This window comes from Argentina silus, assembly GCF_951799395.1.
Source record: "Argentina silus genome assembly, chromosome: 3".
NCBI lineage: Eukaryota > Metazoa > Chordata > Actinopteri > Argentiniformes > Argentinidae > Argentina > Argentina silus.
Window position 1 is genome coordinate 14,760,723 of NC_139657.1, and position 24,022 is coordinate 14,784,744.

Below are 24,022 nucleotides of genomic sequence, written 5' to 3' on the forward strand. Positions count from 1 at the left end.
GCAGAAACAGGGAAGGTATAAGTCCTTGATGCTCCAGAGTGAAATTGGGTGTAGCAGGGATAAAATTCTTATTTACAGTATCACTATCATTTACACTATCATGTTTAGTCCGACAGCAAGTCTTGCTATCAGGATAAATATTGAGGCTGATGCAAGGAGAGAGGAGAGGGGAAGGTGGGGCATGAACAGTTTATAAACACTTTTATGGACTTGTGGGTATTTTCACTGGATGATTTTACAAGTCCCTTTATGAGGGACTAAACATGGCCCTGAATGCCTCTCTGTACTAGGAGGGTTCCCAACAGCCTCTGGTGATCATTTAACTCACTAGTCAAATCATAGTGTTCTGATTGGATAGGTATTAAACCATACAGTCATCAGTGTCCATATGTCCTTCAACAATTGTTAGAATTAGCTCCTTATCCCAACTGAAAATTGGCAAGTAATGCATTTATAGATTATTCTTAAGAAGCATATGGCCTTCGTTCAAATAATTCTTTTTTTCATAGCTTCTCAGTCCTATTTTTCCCGATATAGCAGACGACCAACAGACTATAGTTGACTACCAACATATCAAGAGAAAATATGCAGTTGAGGATATGTTCTTTATCATTAATGAGCGTCTCTCTCTGGCCCCCTTTGTAAGAGTATGCTTTGTTTGGCTTCCATTCTTAACTCTCGTCCTCAGCACACTTTCCCACCCTCTCACTCCCCACACCTGTCAATCAAAAGTCCTGATTGACCCTGCAAGGCAGGCAGTCAGTCATCAGCTCTGAAAGAGAGGCCTCACTCTCCTGTCTGTCCCGCCCTCCTTCATGCCCAATGCCTCTACAAGCTCTCCCTCTCACCCTCTCTCCTCCACCGTGCACTCTTCTGTACCTCTCCCTTATTCTCTCTCTCCTTACATGAATGACTCTCCCTCTCACCCTCTCTCCTCCACCGTGCACTCTTCTGTACCTCTCCCTTATTCTCTCTCTCCTCCACCGTGCACTCTTCTGTACCTCTCCCTTATTCTCTCTCTCCTCCACCGTGCACTCTTCTGTACCTCTCCCTCTCACCCTCTCTCCTCCACCGTGCACTCTTCTGTACCTCTCCCTTATTCTCTCTCTCCTCCACCGTGCACTCTTCTGTACCTCTCCCTCTCACCCTCTCTCCTCCACCGTGCACTCTTCTGTACCTCTCCCTTATTCTCTCTCTCCTCCACCGTGCACTCTTCTGTACCTCTCCCTCTCACCCTCTCTCCTCCACCGTGCACTCTTCTGTACCTCTCCCTTATTCTCTCTCTCCTCCACCGTGCACTCTTCTGTACCTCTCCCTCTCACCCTCTCTCCTCCACCGTACACTCTTCTGTACCTCTCCCTTATTCTCTCTCTCCTCCACCGTGCACTCTTCTGTACCTCTCCCTCTCACCCTCTCTCCTCCACCGTACACTCTTCTGTACCTCTCCCTCTCACCCTCTCTCCTCCACCGTGCACTCTTCTGTACCTCTCCCTCTCACCCTCTCTCCTCCACCGTACACTCTTCTGTACCTCTCCCTTATTCTCTCTCTCCTTACATGAATGACTCTGTCTCTTAGTCCTCTCCTCTACATTCCCACCACCGCTCTGCTGTCATCACCAGTCCAAGCCGTCGCTTAGGTCACTGTCTCTGGTCCAAGGGTGGTAGAGTTGGGTGTCCTTGCTCCTGCTCCTCAACTTTACACCCCCAGGGTCATGCCCCCCTCAACACCAACCCCTCTAACCTCCGGGGGAAGGACCTGTATCATAAAAAAGGCCTCTGATTTAGTTTTAACAGGGTGCTGTATCCGCCCTTTAAGTGGCTGATGAATAAACATGAGCAGAGTTTGGGATGGGGATTGGGGATAGGGAGAGGGGGTCATGAAGAATGGTTGTGTGTCCATGTGTGTGTGTGTGTGTGTGTGTGTATGTATGTACGTTGAAGGGGGAAGGGTCTGCGTCTGAAGGGGGGAGTGGCGCTCCCTTTCTTCCCAGCAGGACTGCATCTCGTTTAATTGGAGCACTTGTGGCACCATTACCTCCTTTACTCAAACGCGTTACTGATGACAAAAGAAAACAGCACTAAGCCTGCTTTTGTGAGGGAGAGGAGAGACGACGAGATGGATTCCTCACCGCTACTGATGTGTGGGAATCATACACACCCCCAACATGAGTTACGCTCAGAGGCCAATAGAATGCCACTGCCAGGCAAGCTGAATTACATAGAGAATAATGTAATACCCAGCAGTAGTATCGATGCATAGCAAACCTCAGAGAGGATGTTCCTGTGTATTGTAACAATGTAAAATACCAACGCATGACAGGAAAGGGGATCTTTAGTTATTACATTTGTCTCATTCATTTGTTTCAATATCGTCAATTTCCATTGTTTCTTGCGATGTACAGGCAAACATTTTCCATAATTCCCACTTCTGCCTGCAGAAAGTCAGTTAGAATGGTGTATAGGAACTCACACCCATAGCCTTAGGCTGTTACATTATTATACCATTATAACTCCAACACTGGAAAATACAGAGAATGGGTAAAGAACCTGAGCATTAAATTACCAGAAACAAAAAAAAGAGAAAGAAGAAAACATGAGCTACTGTAGTGTTGTTGATGTTCCTTGTTGTTATGAACTGTACTCTGCCTGACGCCTCTCTTTCTCTCTTTGCAAAGCTATATTGTCATGAAAATATTTAAAATGTACAAATGTAGACTGGGAAGAATTGACGTTGGCAATCTCCCCCTGTCTGCAAGCATGACCAATGGCTTACTGTAACACCGTAATTGATATGTAAATCAACCAACCAAACTGAATACATAACCATTGTAATACATAGTTCAAGTGGCAAGTGGAGGTTTAAGCAACAATTCAAATAAAGTTATGTAAAGAACATATCCAAAAGTGAAACACAGGACCCAAAGCACATGAAGCAGAAATGGTCACATCTTCTCTCTCCATGCAGCAGTGCAAGTATTATCTACCCTGATCCATCCTACTCACTGGGCTTTGAGGAGAATACAACCATTCCTGTGGTTCTACCTGTGGAGCCCTGAGCATCTACAGCATAACTTAATCTTTGACTAATCTTTTACCCAAGGTCAGGTAATGGCTGATGGTACGGTCTGGGGCCTGATGTGTGTTTGTCCCTGCCGTCACCCTGGTGTCCCAGAAGAGCATGGGGGTATGACCTCTCACCTCTGTGTGATCCCTCTGGAGAGAGGAGTGTGGAGGGTCTGGGTCAGAGCCCTCTATTTACTAAAACATTAGATACACACCTCTGGTCTGGGTGATGACTTTGCAATTTAGGATACCCTGCAAAATACATTGGGTATTGTTTTCAATATTAGGAGACCTTTAATTATGAGAAAAATTCAAACAAGAAATTCTACACGTTGCATTATGTTTGTATAAACTTGAATGCTGTTAATAAAAATGATATCTTAATGACAAACATTATTATTATAGCACATTCCATATAGGGAGGTGTAGTTAACTGCACTGTACAACACAATAAGTGAAATGAAAAAAAATAAAATAATATTATATAAAATTCATAGAGTATATAACATTTATAAAACAGAGACAGCAGTGACAAGTGGCATCTTGAACTAAAAGCCAGACTTAAGGGGTACATTTTTAATCTCTCTTAAGAATGCCCACTGTGTCTGACACACTCAGATTCTTTGGTAGGCTGTTCCACTGTCTGGGTCGATATAAACTAATAACTATTACAACAAAAAAGCTGTTCAACATTTGGGTGGAGATAAGGTCAATATTTACATTTTCAAGTACAGTTCACAGATTAATTCAGACAGTTGCATATCAGCTTTAATAAAAACGGCCATTCAATTGCCACTGTAAAATGTGTATTTATTTGTTTTCATAATGGCATGAGATTCATTTAAGATGACAATACAATTTTATTATATTTTATATTTATATTTAATAAATTATTTCATTTTTATTTTAATAAGTTATTTTATAAGTTATTTTATCATGATGACCATTCACAAACACATCATTTCATATACATGGCTTTCTAATTTCACATTTTCCACAAAGCAGGAGACCCGCATCATAAAACATTTGGTTTTAATAAAAGAATATATAGAATGAACAAGAAAGATGAATAAAAGAAAATCTGTAACACAAATGCAGAGCGAATGCTCTCTAAATACAACTGTTTTCATTTGCCTTGATTTAGTCAGATGATATTAATATGATTTCACTTCAAACACCAGTACGTTACCCCTCTCGTCTTCTTAAATACACACTCCTTGAACACACAGATGCAGATTTAATCAGAATCAATAACTAAACTATAAAAGCTTAAGCTAAAAATCAGTAAAGTGCAATTGGGATCAAACATGAACCTACTGTAAGATATAAACACACATGAATCTAAATATGTATATCTGCCAAAACAGAGGAAACCTTTGGATTTTTCCTTCTTCCTTATCACAGGGCTACACACAGTGTGTTGGGGACTGGGCTTTGGACCTCATTTGGTATCATATTCATTTGCTTCAGCTCTGTCATGTAGGATTAACTAGTTGTGAATCGATGTGAGGTTGACCACTTGCAATTACAGTACAGAAGTGGCTTCATTTCATTGAATTTCTTCACCCTGAATGGGATTTGATGTACAATAGTAAAGAAATATTTTAAGTAGTAAAGACAGTAGTTATGGTTGGCTATTATTACATGTACAGTAGTAGGGATTGGCTGTCATTTGGATTGGCTGTGTGGAGGGGAGGAGTACTGAAGGAGTGTGTTTCTGTCCAGCAGGGGCCAGTGTAGGGTAGAACCATCAGTCATAGGTGTGGGGGGAGAAGGTGACACCAAGCTATAGCATCAGTTCTGTTCCACAGAGAAATTTGATTCCGTTCTGTGAATGACAGAGAGGTTACTTAAACATAGTGAAACTGATACAGATAAATGTCACCATGTGGTTTAAAGCAAATATAGATACAGCTTCTGTGATGGGGTTTCATACAAAGGCTTCCCATAGACAGTGTTTAGGTTCCATACATTCTTTTTACAAATAGCCTCACTTTAAAGGAATTGACAGATAATCTGGACCCATTATTATGATCATTATATCTTCCTTCCTACATGGGTTTATATCATAGAGCTACAGTGGATGGGTTCTACTGTAGCTATCAAACTCTGAAGCACTTTGGGGTCCTTCAGATGATATTATGTAACTCCCCTATTGTGATAGCAGTATCACTTTCATCCTCAGACAAACCACAACAGTCTTTGTTTATGTTTAAGGTCACTTTCAAAAACCACACCTGCAAAGCTATGTGACAGAGACACCCCTATAAACAAAGAAACAGGCAAGCATCATTTGGACAGAAAGCCTTATGGCTATTCAACTCAACATTTCAAAGTCAACATTTATATAATAAAATGAGAGGTGAATGACAGGTGCAATACTCTATACTGTAAAGTGTATAGCCTGTTTATAATGTTAAGGCGGTGTCCTTAGATCTTATCATTGTGTGGTCCCGCAAAAGGAGATTAATACAGACAGTGGATCTTACATTGCAAATGCACAGTGGTCTGCTGCCATCTTGAGGATATTTGACATAAGACATCTTAGAAGAACAAAGGCATTTCCCATGTATCCATGAGTGAGGTAAAACCACTGATCTATATACCATTACAAGTCATTGGGTAAAATGAGACCATGAGGCATGAGATACAAACGCCTCACAACTCAAAAACCTACTGCTACAGTTTACCAAAGGGGATACTTACATGTCCTTGTTCCGCATGTGGTTGTTGTACTCCAGGATAGGTGCAATGCTCTCCTCCTCCTCAGGTAACTGTGTAGAACACATCATTATCATCATCATCCAATGATAGAAAGGCTTTCCAGTAGAATTAATGACAATATTTTCACTGTCATGACCTTCCTCAGCCTGCTCAAGCCAATAACTATTCAGTCACAACAATAAGCACTACCTTGGACTGGAAGTCTTAACCACATGCCAAGCTAATAAATAGTGGTGTTGACCATTCCATGACGGATGTGAAAGTATGAGGGATATACAGCTTGAGGCAACAAGGAAGTCAAAGACATCCTACCCCCTTACAGTAAAAGAAAGGATAACAAAGAATATGTAATTTCAAATACTTTATACTCAAAAATCAACAAGCTCCTGTAAAAACATGATTGTCTTTTTTTATAGCATTTATTTATACTTATACAAAAATTGTATAAGTATAAACTACCTCCCAGTAGTGCTCGTCATCAAAGCAGCTATCATCAGCAGGGTCCCCCCAGATAGGCAACCTCAGAATGCAGCCTGTGAACACCAGAGGCAGTTCAAATAACAGTAATCGCTAAACAGAACATCCTCATCTTGCTTTTACGACAAAACATACATATGCTATACAACCACACCCTAGTTATTCAAATACCACACACGCCTTCTGCCACTGATATCACAATACCACACATACCACAATACAAACAAACACACACACACACACACACACACACACACACACACACACACACACACACACACACACACACACACACACACACAGGGAAATACAGTGCCTTTGGAAAGTTGACATTTTTGCATTTTAGCAAATTTTAAGTGTCATAGCAAAGGGTCTGAATACTTATGTACATGAGGTATTTTTGTATTTCAATTTTAAGAAATTTACTGACATTTCTAAAAACGTGTTTTCGCTTTGTCATTCAGGGGTATTGTGTGTGGATTGATGGCAAATTCTTTTAATTTAATCCATTTTAAATTGGGTCAAAAACACAAGAAAATGTGGAAAAAGTGAAGGGACTTTCCAAAGGCACTGTACATCCCTGACACAAAGCAGGTTCTCTCACCAACAAGGATTCCCCCTCCTATTCCGAAGCAGATGGCCACACAGAGCCCTGCTGCTTGGCGTCCTCCCTGTGTGGTGGGCACCATGTCTTTGAAATCCCCCTCAAAATCAAAGGTGTTTTTCAACCTTCACAACAAAGGTTCACATGAGTCAGTAATAAAAAATACTATTTTTTCCCCTAAGCTTCAATAAAAGATCATACATGGGACTAAGCAGACACTTACCCCTCCTTGCCATAGACAGAGTCAGTGGCAGCAGCAGCGGTGATGGCGCCCACGATGCCCCCTATGACCCCAGGCATGGCATGGAGGTTGTGGATGCCACACGTGTCCTGGATCTTCAGATGCTTCTCCATAAATGGCTAGGGGGGAGACAAGTGAATCACAAAGCAGTGGACTACACATAAGTCTTTACTAATTACACTACCTACTATAGGTGAATGGGTGGTGGTGAGTTAGCACTGTATGACAACACATTGTAAAAGAACTACACACATCATGTTTCATCGACTGATTGACACCCACAGTTAGGGTGAGAGGAGGCAAAGAGGTTGAGGGTTCTACTCCACCCATTACAGTATACAGAGATGAGCCGTTAACACCTGGTAAATAGTGAAGCCAGTGAGCTGCTGTATTACCGTGAGGTAGATGTATCCCAGTGTGGAGAGTATGCCACAGCAGAACCCTACGATCAGGGACCCGTACGGCATCAGCATGAACTCTGCCGCAGTTCCCACGGCAACACCCCCAGCCAGTGTGGAGTTCTGAATGTGAACCTGGAACACAGTAACAGCACAGTAAGCAGCTAGCCAATAGGAGACATATGATATTACAATTGAAAATCTGCTTATATGAGAAAACCTGATCATCAGGAAGACTGAAAAAAAGCGGGTAGAAGGTGCATAACATGCGAATGTCACTGTTTTACAAGCAGGGCCCATTACCATGTCCAGCTTGCCAGACTTCTGGAAGAGGCTAGAGATGGCAACAGTGGTAAGCACAGTGGAGGCCAGGGCCAGGTAGGTGTTGATGGCTGCCCGGTGCTGGCCGTCCCCGTGGTCCGTGATGGCTGAGTTGAAGCTGGGCCAGAACATCCACAGGAACAGGGTTCCTACAGCGGAGGGGAGAGGAGGATGCCGGGGGAGGAGGTTTGTATAAGAGTGGCATAAAACCTTAGTTCATCCTGGTGCAGTTATATCATCATGGCAACCTGCAATACTGTATATAGTTCAAATGGCTCAGTTGGTTGGAGTATGCTGTCAATGTCAAAACCATGCTAGTAAGTTTGATTCCATGGGCCACTCTTTGAACTGTCCAGCATAGTGACTCAGACTCACCTATCATGGCGAAGACATCCGAGTGATAGACAGACACCTGCAGACGCTGGCTCTGTTCCAGGTTTGGTCGATAGAGCATCCATGATATAGAAAGACCATAATAAGCTCCAAATGTGTGTATAATCATGGAGCCTCCAGCATCTTTGGCCTACAAGGGAGAATGATATAAACCACTAACATGGATGTGTATGTGTGTGTATGAATGAGTTAAATGTGATATGTGATAAGTGTAAAAGACTGTTTTGGACTGTGTTCCATTGGTGAGACTCACGTGTATGAGGTCGAGGATGATATACTCCTCCACAGCAAACAGGGTGATCCCGAACAATGTCAGAACCATCAGCTGGACCGGGCTCACCTTCCCCAACACCGCCCCGTACGCAATCAGGCAGCCCGCCACACAGAAGTCTGCATTGATCAGGCTGAGGGACAGAACAAAGACAGAATCATACTGTAATGGTTGATCATGGGGACGGTGATTTTTGGGGACTAAATAATTATCTAAGAAATGTTTTGTAACAAACATCTTTGAGGACCATGAATATCTTTCTCTGTATCTAATTTCTATGATCTTACATAAACCACTGAACTCTATACACCTCACATCAATGATTTAATTGCCATCCTTCCTATTTTATAATGGGCATCTCTGCTAGGCAACAGAGTTATTTAGAGTTATTTAGAGTTAGTTAAATAGAGTTATTTTCCTTTGCGTGAGGTAGGCAAACTTATTATGGTATTAGTGGGATTACGCAAGCACACAGGCACATGCCTGCTTACACACACACACACACACACACACACACACACGTGAATCTGTTTATACAGGACAGTGACATTTCAACAGTATCACAATGCTTTATTTGCACTAATGTGTTTTTGTTTGCCCTCCCATGTCTGTCCACATACAATAAATCTAAGAAGAGAGGAGGATCAACAGTAACAAGTGAACCATCTGTGGGATAATCACACAGACCGGTTTCTCTACTTTTCCTTCATCCCAAGACAGTCTAACTTGCACTGAAACCATATAGGTATCACACATTCCCATCAAGCACATGTTATTCTATTGGCTGATTCACTCACTATACCTCAAGTCTAAAGGTTATTCTATGGCTCCTTTAGAATATTAAATGGCTTCGGTTTCTCTGTTGGCTTACTAAACAACCAATGACATGCAATTACTGGACTGGATGTTTTAACAATAAGGAAGGGGACTTACAGTGCCCTCCATAAGTATTGGAGGAAGCATTTTGTCTTCTTTTAGATCTATACTTCAACAGTTTGGATTTGAAATCAGACCATTTCTATCGTGTCAAAATAGAAATTATCTGATTTAATGTTTTTTCTTTCATATTTGTTTCACCATGTCTTGGGACAAAGGGATTAGCCATATATTAGCCCTATTCTTTTTTGTTTATTTGATATATAATGTATAATGTACAATACCTACTTTTACCTGTGTACCAATTAATGTCTGTATATAATGTGACTATGTAACCACCTCATACTTTTGTTAATAAAAAAAAATAATAATCTTCACCATTTAGAAAGTACTAGTTCAAACATACTCCCCCAATTTCAGGGCTCCAAAAGTATTTTTAAAAAATCATAAGATGTCCAAATAAAGCACTCATGTTTCATATTTAGTTACAATCCTTTAATAACTTAACCACTCAAAGTTAATGCCTAACCTTAACCACTCGAAGTTATGTTCCAAACTGTTGTTGTTGGCAAGCCTAATGTTTTAGATATGCTTATGATTTCTTTCTGATTTCTCAGGCCAATAATGGCTTCCTTGCACAAATTATGTGACGGAACACACCTAACTAACCAGAAACACCTGTCAAGCCAATTTCCCAATACAACTGGTACCCTGAAATAGGGGGACTATGTATAAAAATTCTTGGAATTTCTAAATATTAAAACTAATCTGGAACATTGTAGTCATTATTTCAAATCCAAACTGTTGGAGTATAGAGCTAAAAGAAGACATATTGCTCCCTCTTTTCAATACTTATGGAGGGCACTTGTATTGTTTTAACACTGTTAGAACAAATTTTGAGCCTCACCTCTCAATGCCTATTTTGATCTTGCCATCGGTGTAGTCTAGAGCGTGGAACCAGCCCTGCATTAGTAGGGCCCACTGGAGGCCGAAGGCAGCGATGAGAAAGTTAAAGCCCACGGCTCCAAAGCTGTAGCGCTTTAGGAAGGTCATCAGGAAGCCAAAGCCCACAAAGATCATCACATGGACATCCTGGAAACCTGGGGGAGGGGAGGGAGGGATGAGACGGAGGAGGAAATGAGCTAGAGGTCCTGAGTTGAGTTAGGTTTCATGTCACTCCAAGGTCATTTTAATTTTAATCAGAATTTGAACTAGAACATTCCCATACTGTAACCTGTACAGTTTGTCTCCAACTACAGCTGGAGGCTAGTGTTCAATATTAAGTGATGAGAGTAGTTGAACAAAGGCTAAAGGCTATGCCTTTGAACAAACATATACATCCTCTTTATATGTTTATAAAATGTCTGCTGAGTACACTTTCAGTAGACATCTTAGACATGCATGCTGGAAGCTCCTTCTTTACAACACATCTTCCATGCCAAATCTTGATGGAGGCCTCATTTGGAAACTTCCTACATTGAAACTCTTACTCTGGGCTGGGATTTCTTTTAGGAGTTCTCCAAAATGGTCTTAAAAAGCCTTACTAAGAAGTTTCACTTCAGAAGGACTATCTGGAGGAGGTCTGGCTGGGGATGATAACTCCATGTGTCTGGACATGCTAAGCTGATTAAAAAAGTCAAATATCTACTGTTGAAAATATACTTTTTGAAAAAGGCATTCATAGCTCTAACTATTATAAAATGTTAATTATGGAAATTATCAATCAACTATGCCAACCATCATTTACAGTACAGTGTAAGTCATGTTGTACTTGGGACAATCTACTATGAATAAATATTAGCACTAACCCGCCTGTATCATTTACAAGGATGTACAGCCATGACTGTCTGGCACATTCCAGAGGACAATGGGTTGCCTTCTCGCAGTGAAAGATTAGATTTACACATAAAACGATATGCAACAATAGTCTAATGTATGAGATGTTATATCACTTCAGCTTTAACAAATGCTGTATCTATTTGAACCAGTCTGGGGCACGATATACTGCTATGAACAATATGGCCTTTGAACAAAACACTCCACCCAGTTCAGATTGTCCCCATACTGGCACTGATGTGGGACTCAAATGATGTACTCTGTAAGGTGACACAGTCAAATAGGTGGAAATAGGGTCACATGACCCTAACCTATTCCTTGGTATGGAGCTTGATTGGTCTCTAGACAATAGCCTGTGTCGAGGAATACATTCATCACCTGTCAAGAAATACATTCAACACCTGACATTCAACACCATATCAGAGATGGCCTTCTGATAGACTGACACAGACACTGTGGGATGTTGCTGTAATGAGCTCAATTCAACCACACCCATAGCAATTATATAACAGGTGGAATTATATACTAACTTCACAGTTATTCCCCATTCCCCCATTCAAACACACACACACACACACACACACACACACACACACACACACACACACACACACACACACACACACACACACACACACACACACACACACATTTTACAGCTATTTTGTGAACTAACAGTGCTGCATCTGCACAAATCAGCCAATTCTGATTATATAAACATCTGAGCCGACACATATGCCCTAAATTAAACTCCTGGGAGAGAAATAAAAGCCTGGTTAATCTAAGCCTGTAACTTTTTTTTATCAATTAGGTTATATGCTCACAAACAACAACATATTTTAAAAAAAAACTTAAAAAAACAGCGTTTCATGTCAATGAGTAAAAAGGTTAAAAGTTGAAAAAGTTCAAAGGTTTAAATTCAAGTTCATTATATTTCATTTACATGACAGAGGTTATTTGACCTCTCAATTGCGTGATGAACACATAGATTAAAAGGCTAAAACAATAACAAACAACAACAACTATATACACAATATAGAGGGATTAGGAGTTAGCGTTAAATAGTTTTGTCAAGTAACGTTTAATTTGATTAAAGCAAGGGTGACGTTTTAATTGAAATGACTAGCCTAGTAGTTTGCAATATACAATATCTACATCAATTAGCTTAAAATAGGTCTGAAATTGAATTCAGTGAGGTAAAAGAAAAACAATAGTGTTCACCAACGTTTAAAAGTAATAGAGCACGTAATTTTTCAGTCACTTACTTGGATATCTGAAATAGAAGTCGTTCTCAATGTCACTCGATATGTTGTGAGCTTTTCTATATTCTACCCAATGTGCGTCGGATTCCTCGTCATAACGGATAAAAACACCAAATAAGACAATCATGGCAATTTCCCAAATGATACACACCGCTGGGAGACTTGGTCGAATATTGGTATTTTTAGGCCGGTCACACAATTCCCTGAAGCTTTGGATACAGCCCATTGTGGACAGTGCTTAACAGTTCTGGTACCGAAGGGAGACAGTACACCACGCATAGCATAATGACAGGACCTTTAACGGGCCCTCAGCATCTCACGTGTGGAGGTGTGTCTCTTTGGAATGCGAGGACCCTCCTCCCCGTGCCTCAAGGTAGTCAAATGTCACACACAGACACAAACACGGACAAAGACACACCTTCAATGTCACAATTTTAAGCTAATTGTTACATAGCAGAGGCTGTGGCCTCTAGGGGTGCTCGTGAGCCAAAAAGGGTACCCTAAATAGTCCCAGAATTTATGTCATTGGTCAAAAAGGGGCAAACATTCCAATGCCTAATTTGCCAATGTTTTTAATTTCTTAAACTAAGAATTATGTGGTTTAATGAGACAATAAATCAATGTATATTACTGTATATCATAGGAGTAGGGGAGACCGAGGATGGTTGTAACACTTTTCACCTTTTTGTCAATTTCTCAAAGATTCTTTGAACTGCTATATAATAGATATAGGTATAGATATTATCTCACTAAAGCAAACAGACAAAGTGTGACGTTGTCTCAAATACAAGTAGTGAACAGTTACAATTTACCCCAATTAGCCTGCTTTGGATGAAATTTAACATTTTCAGAAAATGCATAAAGCAATAGCAATACATATCTTCAGTGAGCATTTGAACAATTATCAGAAGACCATTGCCATTTTTAACACATTATGTGGCACTATTCTTAACCCAGAACCTATTTATCCCTGGCAGGTTGCTCAGGGCTTATTCAACCTGGTCCACTTCCCAGGTTAGAGCATTTTGCAATGCTTGGTGAGTGACAGACAATAGAACAATAGATGTATCTAACTTTTACTGCAGCCACCTGAAAACAACCAGTGCTCCTAGTATCGAGTGACTGAGACAGTGTGTGATGGATGCAGTTTGCTCTCAAGTGAACGATTTGACCTAGAGACTTGCCCAAGTCATGATGTTATAAAGGCTGGTCTTGTCCACAGATAGACACTTTATTTTTTCTGATGGGCCAATCAAGGAGGGTCATAGGGCTCTCCACAGTCAAGTAAAGGGGTTAAATCACATCAAAAACTGATTTTTGCCAATACAATGTGCAGTTTTTTATCCTGCTTGCACGTGGTTTCAGGACAGTTAGGCCCAAGTGTGCACAGTGACATGATTCTAACTTGTTCTTGATATTGAGAGGGTTACAACTATCCTGTGTTACAATCATCTCTGGTCTCCCCTATGATAACCGTAAACTCAACTCTCAAGCAAAAACAAAATAGGAATGAAGTGTGTGTGTGTGTGTGTGTGTGTGTGTGTGTGTGTGTGTGTGTGTGTGTGTGTGTGTGTGTGTGTGTGTAGGTGTGCGTGTGTGTGTGTGTGTGTGTGTGTGTGTCAGACCCTTATCAGCAACTGGTGAGAAATACAAGCCTACCTCTGATAAGTCAACAACAATAGTCTAGAATTGTTTTATCAATCAAGTAAAGTTCTATGGTCACAAGCAAGTAACATCACCAAAAACAACAGGCGATTTCGCTCATCAAAGCATTTATGCATTGAGTAAAAAAAAGAGGGACATACTGATAAAACATTACCATGTTTTTTAATTAAACCAAATTATAACTTGTCGTCTGAAACACAGTATAGGCATAAATAGATAAATAGATAGCAAACAGTTGGTAAATATCAGAAATGTATTCAGTGATGTAAAAGAAAAAGAACAGGCCTAACAATGTTAATTTTAACGTTTAAAATAAAGCACCTCACTTTCGGTCACTTACTTGGATATCTGAAATAGAATTCGTTCTCAGCGTCACTCGATATGTTTTGAGATTTTCTATATCCTATCCAACGTGTGTCGGTTTCCTTGTCATAACGGACAAAAACACCGAATAAAATAATGATGACAGTTTGCCACGAAATACACACCGCTGGAAGACTTAATCGAACATTGGTATTTTTAGGCCGGTCACAATATTCCCTGCACCTTTGAATACAGCCCATTGCGGTTGATAGCGAATGACAACGGTTCCGCTGCCTCTGATGCCGTATAGGGAGAAAGTGCCAAACTACCAAATATAGGCCTAATTAATTATAGTGAAGCGCTGATGACAGGACCTTTAAGGGACAGTGAGCATCTCAGGTGTGGAGGTGTGTCCTTGGAGGTGTGTGTCCTTGGAATCCGAATACACCCCTCCTAGCACATCAATATAGTTCGATGAGAATCTTTCTCACGTGGTACAATTCAGTATAATTTTTTTCTTCAGAAAATATTTAGGCCTATGCAGCACAGACTCATGTTTAGGACAATGCACTGAATACTGCACGTCTTAACTAGGTTATCTCAATGTATGCACACTAGGGCACTGTCAAAGGCCAACACAATGAAAAAGCCTCTGTTAGTCTAATTTCTTCCCTATATATATATATATATATATATATATATATATATATATATATATATAGTATTTAGGGTTAGGGTAATTCACTTGCTACTCCAATATCTGACCTTTCACAAAAGTGACTATGATGAAAAGGCATCACAATGAAAGCTATCTGAGACACTAATACACATCTCACATTTCACCTCTCCCCTGTGTGACCATATTTGTTTCATGTCATTGGCTGTATGGAGAAGGTGGGGGGACAACATTAGGGGAGTCAGGCAGGAGCTTGTCCTATCTGCAGGTCAACACAAATTGAGTGTAGTCTCACGTGCCAGACTTACAAAGTAGGCTCTCTTCCTATGTAATAGGGCAGCTGTCGAATGACACTAGTGTATGTACGGCCTAAACGCATAGCAGAATCAATCCTGAACACACAGAGCACAATTGCTTGACATCTTAATTTAAGTGTTTAAAAAAAAACTAAAATAGCTTTTATTGTGTCAAGTGTTCAACTTATTCCTTCAACCCTTTGGGCACATGGAACCTTTCATAACAGGTGGACAGAGAGAACACACTTCATACGTAGATGAAATGGTGGATACAACAGAAATTGGACATACGTGTCAAATGGTAATCATAGGGTAACATAGTGCCCATAGTTTAAATGAAATGGTCCTGTGTTTCAGGCATGATCTAGCAGACAGAAAGGATTCACCAGTTTTTACAGTACCTCAAACCTGGCAAATATAGGTTTTGTATTGTATTTCAAGTTGTTTGAGTTTTGAGTTACATTCAAGCAAAAAGGGGTTGGACAGATACAATGCTTTCAAAGGCCCAAGGGATCCAATCCTTGACTTGCAAACAACATATCTGTCAGAAGAAAGCCAAAGCTTTTTCATATTTAAAGAGGGAAACCAAACACAATCCCAAGTACTGACAATAAAGAAAGATTCTCTACAGTCAGTTTGTGATTGGAGATGACACAGCTCTCTCAAGCACTAACTGTAAATAATGCGTATGTGTGCTCAGGGGCCCCCTGAGGTATTAGAAAGATGCAAGACAGGTTTAACTCAGTCAAGCGTCAGGGAGGTAGGGTATACTGTACATACAGTAATAAGCATAAGTATACAGTAACAGACATTTGTAAATATGCCCCTCAGTAAAACGGGTGACTTTGTTATGAGTATATGGTGAAACCTGGAGTGAAAACTTAGTGAAACCAAGACACACTGGCTGGCTGAAAGTCAGTTAACATTTACTGAATGATCAACAGCCACCAGATCATTGAGCCATTAATTAATGCACAGTGAAAAATCAGTGGCCTTGTGTCATGTGGACCAAAATAAGAATCAAGATCTGATGATTCACATTGAAAAAACAAAATCATATTCTGATTTATTTAGAAAAGGATGGTATCAAGTATAAACTCTGTACATCTCTTAATTTGGTGCAGTCCTTATAAGGCAGTATCCCCCTGGGACAGTCTCTAACCGCGCCTTTATCGCACGGAGCTCCTGGTGGCAGACGCAGCTCCTCACTCAGTCAAACCTGTGGGGTCACAGAAGAATATGCAAAAGATGAATTAGCTCTTGTGGCATTTCTGTTACTGGATATATTTTGAACTCCACTTCCCAGTCTTAATACTACCATCACTGCATTTGTCGGTAGCGGAAGGAAAGGAAAGCTGGAGACAATAATACCCATTGTGGTAAATGCAATATCAATCAATGACTTTGGTAAGTAGAGGCCTGATCATGGCTGATGACTGCTTTAAGAAGCCACGTTAAGAGAGCCCTGTGAGCTTCCCCGAATGAGGAGTTTATAACTAATTACTATAGAAACTTATACAAGCTTAGTTGCCTTGTATGTGGATACCTAAAACTAAACAATAAAATGTTTGCCTTTTTCTAAATCATCTAGAGAAAACAGCATTGCTTAGAAATAAGAAATTCAACATGTCTGTCACATCTGTAAGGGGAGGAATTAAAATACCTCCTGTATGGGCTCTCTAGTTCCTCTATCCCAGGTCCCAGTAAGGGGAGGGTGTGCTCTGTGCTGGGGGTGGAGTGGGCAGGTAGGGAGCCCACCCTCCCCTGTAGGCCCATGGGACAGGACAGGCAGTGGGTGAGTGAACAGTGCCCTTGCAGCTCCTCCCTGGAATCCTTGTGCGTGCCTCTAACAGTCCGGTTACGCCAGTTCCCAGAAAAGTCTGCTAGGAAATCAACATAGCAAATGTCATAAAAAAGAAACGACAGTACCTGTAACCATAGTCACATACAGTATTATTTACATAATGTATTTTTCCATTAATTTCAGTATTATTCCTGAATTTACTTAACATCTCTCCTCACTGCAACTGTATCAGTATGTGAAAATTCTTACACAGCAGTCCGTGGGTGTGGCAGCTTCGCTCCACCTGTGCAGGCAGGCCCAGTTTGATGACCCTCACAGACAGCAGCCTGGCCTTGGCGTCTTTGGTCCAGCGAGGGGGCCTGTGGTATGGCTTAGCGAAGCCACACAGCACAGCCTCCTGCCTGGCTGTGTGTGACAGGGAGTGGCCTTCGAACAGGGGTTGGAGGTGTCCTGGTTTACCAGCTATGGTTCTGGGAGAGGAGCCTAGGACAGCTTTTCTGACAGGATGAGACAGCTTCCTAAACAGGGAATCCTTGAGAAAAACAGAAGGGACAACTATTCTTTAAAAGACACCAACAGGATCAAAGCATCAGTCTTTCCCAGCAGAGGAACATTGACTAATGTGAAGACTATGTGAGTGATACTGTACTCTATGCAGTGAAAGAATACAGTAGGTAATGTAAATGTTGTTCTTTTATATGGTTTTGTAACAGTGCTTGAGCTGAGCCCATGAAGAGTGGCTCAAAACCAAAAAAATGATCAGGGTCCAAATGAATAAACATAGTTCTGAATCACAGTCTGTATAGACTATAGTATCCCTGGTCCTTTGACTTGCCCATACCCATCCATGGCTGGGAGGGAAGGTGACTCTCTTGGGCCCGCTGTGAGTAGCTACAGGCTGCAGGAGGCTGTAGACAAGATCCACCACCCCCAGGTCCCTGAGCATGCTCTCCCTCTGCTCCAGACCCCTCCGACGCTCCAGCTCCTCATCCTCCACGATCAGCCCTGGGAGGCTCGAGTCCCACACCTCAACCTATAGGACACCGACCACAACTGTGATAAATAATACTGCACCTCAACTAATCCACATACAGGACGTGATACAGGAAACACAATTCATAATATAGGGAGATGATCGTACTACAAGGTACGTTCAGTTATTTGTAAGATTATTACCTGCAGACGGAATAGATTATTCATCATCGTGATAATCATCATTACCTCAGATTTTGTAACTGCTCGGTGACTGCCACCCCTCTCACCCAGCGACTCTCCCTTTTGACCCCTGCCCTCGCCTCGGCTCCACCGTTTCCCTGCCAACCGCATACGCCCGCTGAGCTCCTCCTTCATGTGCATCTTCTTGAGCATCTTTCTGTAGTATGGGACACAGTAATCATGAGGAGAGATGCATTTACAGACACCCTACAGATTTGTCATTGTCCAATACAAGAGTACCAGTGTCATGTCTGGATATCTACACTGATATCTCCCATACCTTGAGCACTCCTCCCTGGCTTTAGAGGCCAGGGTCTCCTGATAGAGGGGCCCAGACAGCTGGAGGAACTTGTCGTATTTGTGGGAGTCATCTCGGGGGTAGATCCTGAGGAAGCCTCCACAGTGCTCTTGCTCATACCTCTCCAGCTCAGCCATCCAGGACGCCTGGCTGCTTTGCAACTGCTCCCTCCTGTGGTTGAGACAGGGAATGTGCCCAACAAGACAAAAGGAATGAAAAACATTGACACAAATAAAGTAAAACATTGATGCACTATCATTTGTCATATTTTATTAGCTATGATAGTAATACTTGTATTACTATTTGCATACGAGTAATACTCAGGAGTGTACGTAGAATTAGAATGAACTGACCGTGTTTTAGGGCAAGGCTGGTGTTTCTGAAGGAGGCGTTCCTTGGCCATGCGTTTGTCCTCCTCAAGGACCCTCCTGCGGTCACTGGCCCCTAGGTTCAGCAGAGTCAGCGCATCAGTCAGCAGGGTCTCTTTCACCTCCCAGTCCAGAGGAGAGTCTGTGGCAAAGCTGGGCGAGTGGTTTACCTGCATTGAGGCAGGAAGGAGGAGTGGGTGCAAGTCTGGGGTTGATTCTTAAATCTGGCAATTCATTGGTTGGGCTACCCCAGAAAGCAATCAAATAACCTTGTAGCTTGCGCACTCTTAACGCCGGTAGGTAAGCATGTATTGGAGAGGAGAGAGATTACCCTAGAGCGAGGCTCATCAATTGTAATGTTTCCTTTATGCACCCACCCACCTCCAGGAGCCAGGGCTTGAGCTTGCCATCCAGCAGGACATCAAAGCCCAGGATCTCAAAGCAGGAGCTGGGCCCCATCTGGCTGGGGAAGCCTGTGCGGTAGTTCTGTCTCAGGGTGGGGTGGGCTGAGATCAGGGTCTTAATGACCACATCCTCCATGTCGCTCCACACCGCCCGGGGGTCATATTCATGGTGGCTCAGCCAGGACCTGAAGGCTGAGAGCTTCCTGGGTGAGAGGAGATTGGAACAGCAGACACTTAGACTAGAGCCCTTTACACTGGACAGCCGGCTGATGAAATGTGAATGATTGACCTGTGAGATTACCTTTTACTGCCAGTCTCTCCATCACGGTCAAAGTTGTTGTTGTGCTTGTTTATGGCGTAATTAGTGAGATGCATGCAGATGTCCTCCTAGGGAAAATTATACAGGGAAGCCAGGCTGAATATGGCTTTGTGAGGTCTTGATATGGGTCTGTTCATGCATGTTTGTCAGTGTGACAGTGCACTGTATTACCAGGTTGTTGGTGTGAGGGTGCCTGTACTTGGAAGTGGCAAAGCGCACGAGTCCCTCGTTATACAGAAATATTCTCAGGGGGTCACAAGAGGTCACCAACACATACAGCCTGAGGTCAAACTTATATCCATCAATGATGAACGGCTGTAATAGACCATCAACCACAACAGTTAGTTAACAAACACCCACATCTTAGGATCAAAATCCTAACCGCAGCTACAAATGACAAGATACTATACTGTATCTATTAATGATTCGTTTTTTCAATGTCTGAATTAAGACACCATCGGAACTAGTAAATACTTAGACACTGCACAGTGAACCACTAAAAGCAACTTAAAAGCAAGTAACTCTCAGTGACTTTGAACAAACAAGAACCTCCTTAAGAGAATGTATTTTTTTGTTACACTCCACTGACTGCCAGGTCAGCAGGGCCATTATGGATGAACAGGTAGCCATGCTCATTGGTGCTTGCCTTGTCATGGTTACCTTGGAGATGTAGTTCTGGCAGATGATATGCTCCTCAGGGTTAATGTCTCTAGGCTGGCGGGTGATGTAGATCCCTCGGCCCTGGCAACTGTTGTCAGGTTTGCAGATGAAGGTCTTGTGTTTCCACACCCGACAGTAATCTTGGAATTCAACATAGCTGCAAGGTATGTTGTGTGATTGTAATTTCACCTTCTAAACTATCCCAGCTATTTTGTATTACACATTTCATTATCACTTTGCCCAACCTTTCCACAGAACAAATATGGTGCTAGTACAGTGGTCTTTGAAAATGGGTACTGTATGTGTATGTTTAAATTCAAGCAGCCATAGAGGCCTTTCTGTGAAAGTTCTTACTCTGCAGGGAGACACCAGGTTTTGGGGAAGATGTTGTACTCTTTGGGAAAGAGTCTCAGCATCCTGTTCATGTTCCTGGCCAGCAGATCCTTCCTACAGATCTCATTCATCCCTGGGAAGTGGTTGATTTTCTACAGTCACAGAACACATGTTTGTGAATGCCAGTGTGTTCTCTGACAAATATATTGACATCATTCCCTGCAATCAATAAGACATAAAATAAAATACAACATTAAAATAAAATATTGTTTTACTTCAGTTTTTAAATGATTGAGCATTTCATTAATCACACACTGTTCTTTTTTTCATATAAATCCCATGAATTCCTAAAGCCTTGGGAAATTCTGCTTCTGCAGACAGGCCATAATCACGAGACACTTGTCCACTATCAGAGGGACCCATTTAACATTGGCCAGGTGTGCTGAAAGGATGACACAGGAACACCTCGCACCTGGTACCTCTTCATGTCCATGATGCGGTCCATTGAGACAGAGAAGTCTGTCCAGTAGACAACCCAATCCTCGGTCTCCCCCACCTCTCTGAGACCCACAGCCAGGGCTGCTTTTCTCACTGGCCACACAAAATTAGGGACCATAACATACCAATCAGAGTATTGCAAGCCCTTGACTGTGGAACGTATTCGGATTGTCATGCTTTGAAATCTACAATCATTTGTTTGTATAACAGGGATGATGGAATGAGTAAGATATGTGTAGAGAGTCCTCCTATTCTATAACAATAGATCTTACCACACTCATACTTGCAGTTTATAAGGTTTATTCCAGGTGGCCTAACAATGGAAACAACAGGCAAAATACCACATTTTGAAGAGTACATTTCAAAGTGATGAATGGGTATAGACTAAATATGACCAAAACATTCCAGGAGTGTGTATACGCGTGAAATACCTTTACCTCTTTATCTTTTTTGAATCCGATGAAAGACGTTCTTCATCACTGTCGGTATGCTTATGTCTATTGGGACTAGAAGTATTCGCCCTGTCTGTCTCTAAATAATCATTTAGCGTTTTTGTTGACTCATTCAACATCCTGGCGCTATATCTTGCAGGAGGCGACTCTCATTATTATCTGTCTACTCCTACCCTAACAATATACAACTAAACTCAGCATGATAAAATAGTATTCAGGGACATTTTCAGTGCACACATGGATCTTTTACATGCTCAATAAACATTTCTTGAAACTACCATATCCCGTGAGTTGACCGCTGCACGACTGACCCCCGCAAGAGTCAACAGAACAGTTGTTACCTTGGAGACAATGGACCTGCACGTTCTTTCCTTTTGTTATTCTCGCACAGAAAATAGGGAGGGTGTGTAATAAGCCTTGTTGTAAGAAATAAACAAACAAACAATTATCATTAGTGTATACCATTTTGTCTTTTAAAACATCATCAATCAGCAACAGCAACATCACATTTGACAAGCCTTTGCTATATTCTTGATAATGTCTAGTAAAAGAAACAGGCATATAACTTTGCAGAGGATGCATCGTGCGTAAAAACTGAGACGTCATGTACTGCGATTTCAGAATTTGATCTTATAGCAAAATCAGATATTATGGCAAGGTTGCGTTCAAACACGACAGGTAATGTATAAGTGGTTATGAACATGGCAGTGTTTTGTCCATCTTATTGCATATTTACAACATGACTTATAAGTTGCTGTTCCAACTGAAGAAATTCTTCATCTGGCAGAAGATACCTCTGAATAATTGACATCACGTCCTTTTCAGTGCTGTTGTCATAATCCTGTTTGTTCTTGAATGGCAAATGTCCGGCCAGCTCACACAGAGCCACGTTGAAGGCAGATTCCTCTTTGGCACCAAAGCTGGACACCCTGGGCCATACTATTACGCGCACCCCGCATCTGCTGCGCACCTGGTCATGGGTTTCCCCTGGAGGGCAGCCTCTCGTGAAGAACAGGTTGTGCGCATTGTTTCCACCCACCATAAAGTCCGTGACCTGACAAATTACACGGGCAACTTTCTCCAAGTCCTCTATTTCTGTGTAAAACAAAAAACCTTTTGGAAAGTCTGTCATGCGGAAAAATCCCTTCTCAGGAACCAAGGGTTGGGCCGCAGCACATTCTACACGTAGCTCGTGGTCCATGTAATATCCATGGAGGTGTAAATGATTGACAGATGCAAAAGCTCCGAGACTGTTGAATCCAACCCGAAAGCCCGGTTCAGAGCTCAGGAGAACAGATTCGATACCGGTTTGGATGGCAAAGGGTGTCAAGACCTGTGGAAAGCAGAGGGTAGGCTCGGGAACAAGTAAACAATGTCCAAATTCCAAGGGGCTCACGTTGATCAACACTATCATTTTACAAAATTCACTTGCCATTCCATTTTCAATGCAGGGGTCCTGTGTTGCTGGTAGTTCATTTTGCTTACTCATCTCAAATAGGATTTCTTCAGGGTTTATTTTGTTGAAGTTGAACTGTTTGGCGTCAAAGTGTTGTTTGATGCTCAATATTTCCTGTGGTTTTCTTCTCTCTATCCCTCTTTGGATATTCAATTGGGCAACGTATCGAGACGGACCGAGTAAAATCCGTGTCTGCAACTCACCCAGGTGGTATCGGAAAAGACCTCTGCGCATCCTGTCTGTCCAGCCGGCTTTCAAAGCGGTGTCAAATTTAGACGGTATGGGTGTTGCTCGATCAATTCCATCATCGCTCATTATGGAACGACAGACATTTTCAACAAAATCCTGGCTTCGATAAAAGAAACGTGTTGGGGACTTGCAGATCTCCATTTGATTGTAGTTAATAGAGACGTTTGGCTGGCTTGAAGACGAGTTGACACGTGGTCATGCAGAATCCTGTTTCAATGAATGGATGGTAGCACGCACGCCCAAACCTTACCTGTCAGTAGCACTGTCTGCCATGAAGAAGATAAGGTCCCATTACCTCGCAGTGTAGAAAATAAACCTTTCACCGGTTAAACGACAGTATACAATGACATGTTAGGTCACCGTTTGTTTGTTTTTGTCCTGTCTGCGGCAGCCACTACATTAGATCCCAACCGATCCCTGACTATTGATAATAGTCGTCCATAGCAAAGCGCAGAGTGACTTCTTCATACACGGCGTCATTTAGGGACTGGGAGGCACGTATGTCTCCACCTGCTGATGTGGAGTGGCAATGTGTAGGTGGTGTTACATTTTCAACTTTT

At 41.9% G+C, this 24,022-nt stretch overlaps 3 protein-coding genes across 3 annotated transcripts; all 3 read right to left on the reverse strand.

Annotated features, from left to right (window-relative positions):
- Positions 1–3,856: 3,856 nt before the first annotated feature.
- rhcgb (Rh family, C glycoprotein b) lies at positions 3,857–12,761 on the reverse strand. The gene is made up of 11 exons (XM_083665936.1): positions 12,470–12,761; positions 10,276–10,468; positions 8,475–8,625; positions 8,204–8,351; positions 7,811–7,977; positions 7,505–7,642; positions 7,092–7,228; positions 6,869–6,993; positions 6,247–6,320; positions 5,770–5,837; positions 3,857–4,891 (listed from the first exon to the last, which is right to left on the reverse strand). Exons 1-11 carry the CDS (start codon positions 12,690–12,692, stop codon positions 4,858–4,860), a joined length of 1,458 nt encoding a protein of 485 aa, XP_083522062.1. The 5' UTR covers positions 12,693–12,761; the 3' UTR covers positions 3,857–4,857.
- A 5,448-nt stretch (positions 12,762–18,209) lies between these two features.
- Positions 18,210–21,665, reverse strand: LOC310802177 (tubulin polyglutamylase ttll6-like; the record flags this gene model as incomplete). Its single annotated transcript, XM_083666469.1, has 11 exons — positions 18,210–18,289; positions 18,473–18,582; positions 18,706–18,894; positions 19,077–19,261; positions 19,473–19,698; positions 19,797–19,882; positions 19,986–20,129; positions 20,475–20,631; positions 20,829–20,959; positions 21,280–21,398; positions 21,578–21,665. 11 exons carry the CDS (start codon positions 21,663–21,665, stop codon positions 18,210–18,212), a joined length of 1,515 nt encoding a protein of 504 aa, XP_083522595.1.
- A 53-nt stretch (positions 21,666–21,718) lies between these two features.
- gdpgp1 (GDP-D-glucose phosphorylase 1) lies at positions 21,719–23,883 on the reverse strand. Its single transcript, XM_083665845.1, has one exon. It carries the CDS (start codon positions 23,601–23,603, stop codon positions 22,479–22,481), a length of 1,125 nt encoding a protein of 374 aa, XP_083521971.1. The 5' UTR covers positions 23,604–23,883; the 3' UTR covers positions 21,719–22,478.
- Between the last annotated feature and the right edge of the window lie 139 nt (positions 23,884–24,022).